Consider the following 3,516-nt stretch of genomic DNA (forward strand, 5'->3'; position numbering starts at 1 on the left):
TTCCATCCAGCTAAACTACTGTTATACCTGTTCAATTTCATTATAGTCTTATTTCATTTTCACAGGATGATTATTCCATTACAGTCCTATTTCGTTCTAGTGAACCATGTTGTAATTGAATCAGGATGAACTGAACCATGTTGTAATTGAATCAGGATGAACTAACTAGTTACTTAGCTTTTCTTTTTCTTTTTTTTTTGGTACAAAAGAAGTAATAAAACAAAAATAAAATAAACAAGGCGAATCTTCTCCAACTTTATCATCGTGTAGAAACTGAAGCACTTCCTCCGGTGGCTTAGCCTATCTCCAATTGGTTGAATTCCTCCTACCTCTCCCATTGTTAAAAAATTGAGCCCAATTATACTCAGACTAAATTCAGGACCCAATGTGCTTGAAAAGGCCCAAACTGAACAAATGCAGACGGTGCGTACTACGCACCCGGTGCACTTTAAAGTCTGAATGAAGGTCACGTTTGTTTTATACTCGCAGTTTCCGCAGGGAAAGAGGGTAGCCGTAGCTTAGTATTTTCTGCTCCTATCCCTGAGGTATTCACTCCCATATTTTCTTTTCCGTCGACTCGTGTTAGACTTTTATCTTAATTGATCTCTTACGAATGGTTTTTTTTTTAAATATTTTTATAGCCGATCAGGAATTTTTCTTGATCTGTAAATCTAGGGTTTGGGTTTAATAGATTTATTGTTGGGTTTTCTAATGAGAAATCTCATATCTGATGTGTATTTGTCTGTGTGTGTTTTAATTTTAATATTTCATTATCCATTTAGGGTTTTGCAAAATTACTTGATTGCTGACTTTCTGCTTTATTTTGTTGACTTTGTAATTCATTTACCAGGTGACCTCCAAAGCTCTTCACTGTTACATTTTTCATTTCATTTGCAATGTAAGCTTCTATTTTTTTTTCCTTATACATATGTTTCTATCTGTTTCAAAATATGCTTGCAAGTGGAGTGAGTTTGATGATATATTTTATCTTAATTAATTTAGTTTGTTTTGGATTCTGCTGTTAAATATTTTCTCTATTTGTTTCTTGATCTGTATTCATTCTTGGGTATAGGAAATAATCATACTACTGTGACTAAAGTCTGTGTGGTGCATCTGTTATATAAGTTTGTGATTAAAGTATGTTGTTGGGTTGTAAGGGTTATCTGTAAGGGGCAACATGGGCGCTGCAACAGATTGAACAATCATCGTATTTTTGGATATTCAGATGAAATGATCTCGTATGATATCAATTTGGTATTAAATTAGCTTTTTTTTTTCCCCTCTAATTCAATCAATTGGATAAGTAGTGGGAACGCATAGGATAGGCTGTTCTCCTGAAAACCACAGGAAAAGAAATAATTAACAATGATCAAAGCTTAAAATATCAAAATTAAGTTTTTTTTTTGTTTTTTTTATCATCTAATATCAGTAGATGTTAACGTAAATTAAGTATATTCTGAAAATGTTTAGTTCCTTATTGTTATTTTTATGGTCTAACTTCGGTTATGGTCCATAGTTGCTTCCTGATTTCATTTTTATCTTTAAGAAACAGTGATGTTATTTTTCCTCAAAGTTATGAATGCCTTTCAATACTATGTCAATATCTAAGCTATTATGGTTTAAAAATGTTAGGGCGGATGAGGAACCTGTTGATCAAAAGAAGTATCTTGAAGAGGGTTGCAAGCCTAAATGTGTGAAACAACTTCGTGCTTATGAGGTTTGTTATAAATGATTTGTTTTGCAAACTGAGCTAGGTTTTTTGAATCTTTTTCACCATTCTTTCAAATATATGAGTTTGATCATTGCTGTTACAAGTATTAATTCATGCGTGTTGTTTTATTCTTTACATATTGGAATTTCATAATGCTAGCAAACTTTTCATCAAATTCATCCCATTTCCTACTTCAACCCAGAACTTCATTTCTGCAGAAATGCTATGCTGTTTGTATATAATGCATCAGTTTGGGAGATCCTATAAAACTGGCATATGTACTCCTTTATTTCTTGTTTTTTAATCTGCCTCCCTATATTTTCATATGATTTTCTTGAAGTTTTGTGGCTATACTGAGAAATTCATTGTTGGAGGAAAATTGAAGGAAGAAGATTCTACCTTCTCAACAGTCGGTGATTGTTTGGCCGAACACCAGAAAAAGGGGAAAAGAAAGAGTTAGTTCTTTAAGGAGTTGGTTTCATTCAGTCTTCTTTGAAACCCCATTTTAACCACAAGAAAAGCTTGCAGCCAGAACTAGTTATTGGGATATGTCTGTATATATGTGAAACCATAGGAAAATGCAAGTTGTTTTCTTCTATTGAGCCAGACCCAACTTGATATTTCACAAAAAACAGATTAAGGCAAAATCTGAAAATAATAGGCGTCACACCCAGACACTCACATTCACCTCCTATGAACATTATGTTTCTTGTCCTAAATACTTGGTTCTTTTTTAGAACTATCTTCTGCTACATTCTGAACTATACATCAACTTACACAAGTTGCTTCCTGCAGGCATGTGTTAAAAGAATCGAAGGTGACGAAAGTGGCCACAAGCATTGCACTGGTCAATATTTTGATTATTGGGCTTGTATTGATAAATGTGTAAGTAGCTTACCTTAGTTTCATTTAGGTGATATTGTGTACTGTGTACTGTTTCCTGATACCGGGTTGGTGGAATGCAGGTTGCACAAACTCTATTCTCAAAATTGAAATAATTGAGGGCCAATGTTGTGTAACATTAGCATCATGTGGAGCTGTTTTGAGTTGAAAAGCGAGTTAATTGTTTCATAAACTATTGGTATCCTTGTACCTTAGACATGAGATGATGCCTGCTGCGTCTCTAATCTGAGCACTGGTAAACATTTTTGTTATTGTTATTGTGGAAACGTTTACTCATTGTCAATAAATTTGGTTCCTAGTAGGCATGCCCATGGGCGACAGAGTTGGAACGATCTTTGCTTACATTTCCCACTCTTCATTTGGAATAGACTTTTGATGATGCAATGGGCCACTAGTGCTTAAGTTGGTTTGTGTAATTTTTAGGAAGTTTCTTCAGATGCTTCGCCATTAAAATCGTAAAAAATTATTGTTAAATATTGCCCTTTAACTGGATAAAATGTTGCATTCACAGATTTGCTACCCGGGGAAATTCCCATTGCAACCCTCGGTCTTTGTAATGCTTCAAGCTAGAATAATCTTGCCTGGATTCACCCCTACTCTTCATTCTTTTCTTTTAAAGAAAAAAACGATGGAGGTATTTGGTAGTCCTATTTTAATGGAGTTAATATTTATTATTTAATAGTTATATTTTGCTTGTTTTTTAATGTATTAAATACGGAACTATAAATGAAAAAAATGATATTTTAAAACAATAAATATTATATCGAGAAAGTGATGAGATTAATTTGATCTACTTTTACCTTTTTAAAACGTACACATCATCTGGTCATGGATACGTAAAGTCATGCATGTGGCGCAACATATAAATCCATGCATAATGTGTAGTAAATATATGTCGCAGG

The 3,516-nt window shown here is 33.6% G+C and overlaps 1 protein-coding gene across 1 annotated transcript; it reads left to right on the forward strand.

Moving 5' to 3' along the window:
• Positions 1-266: 266 nt before the first annotated feature.
• Positions 267-2,956, forward strand: LOC107931936 (cytochrome b-c1 complex subunit 6-1, mitochondrial). Its single transcript, XM_016863910.2, has 5 exons — positions 267-545; positions 851-898; positions 1,633-1,717; positions 2,507-2,596; positions 2,677-2,956. Coding segments are annotated over exons 2-5 (210 nt in total). The 5' UTR covers positions 267-545; positions 851-896; the 3' UTR covers positions 2,710-2,956.
• Positions 2,957-3,516: the final 560 nt, after the last annotated feature.

The sequence above is a fragment of the Gossypium hirsutum genome, chromosome A12 (assembly GCF_007990345.1).
Source record: "Gossypium hirsutum isolate 1008001.06 chromosome A12, Gossypium_hirsutum_v2.1, whole genome shotgun sequence".
Taxonomy (NCBI): domain Eukaryota; kingdom Viridiplantae; phylum Streptophyta; class Magnoliopsida; order Malvales; family Malvaceae; genus Gossypium; species Gossypium hirsutum.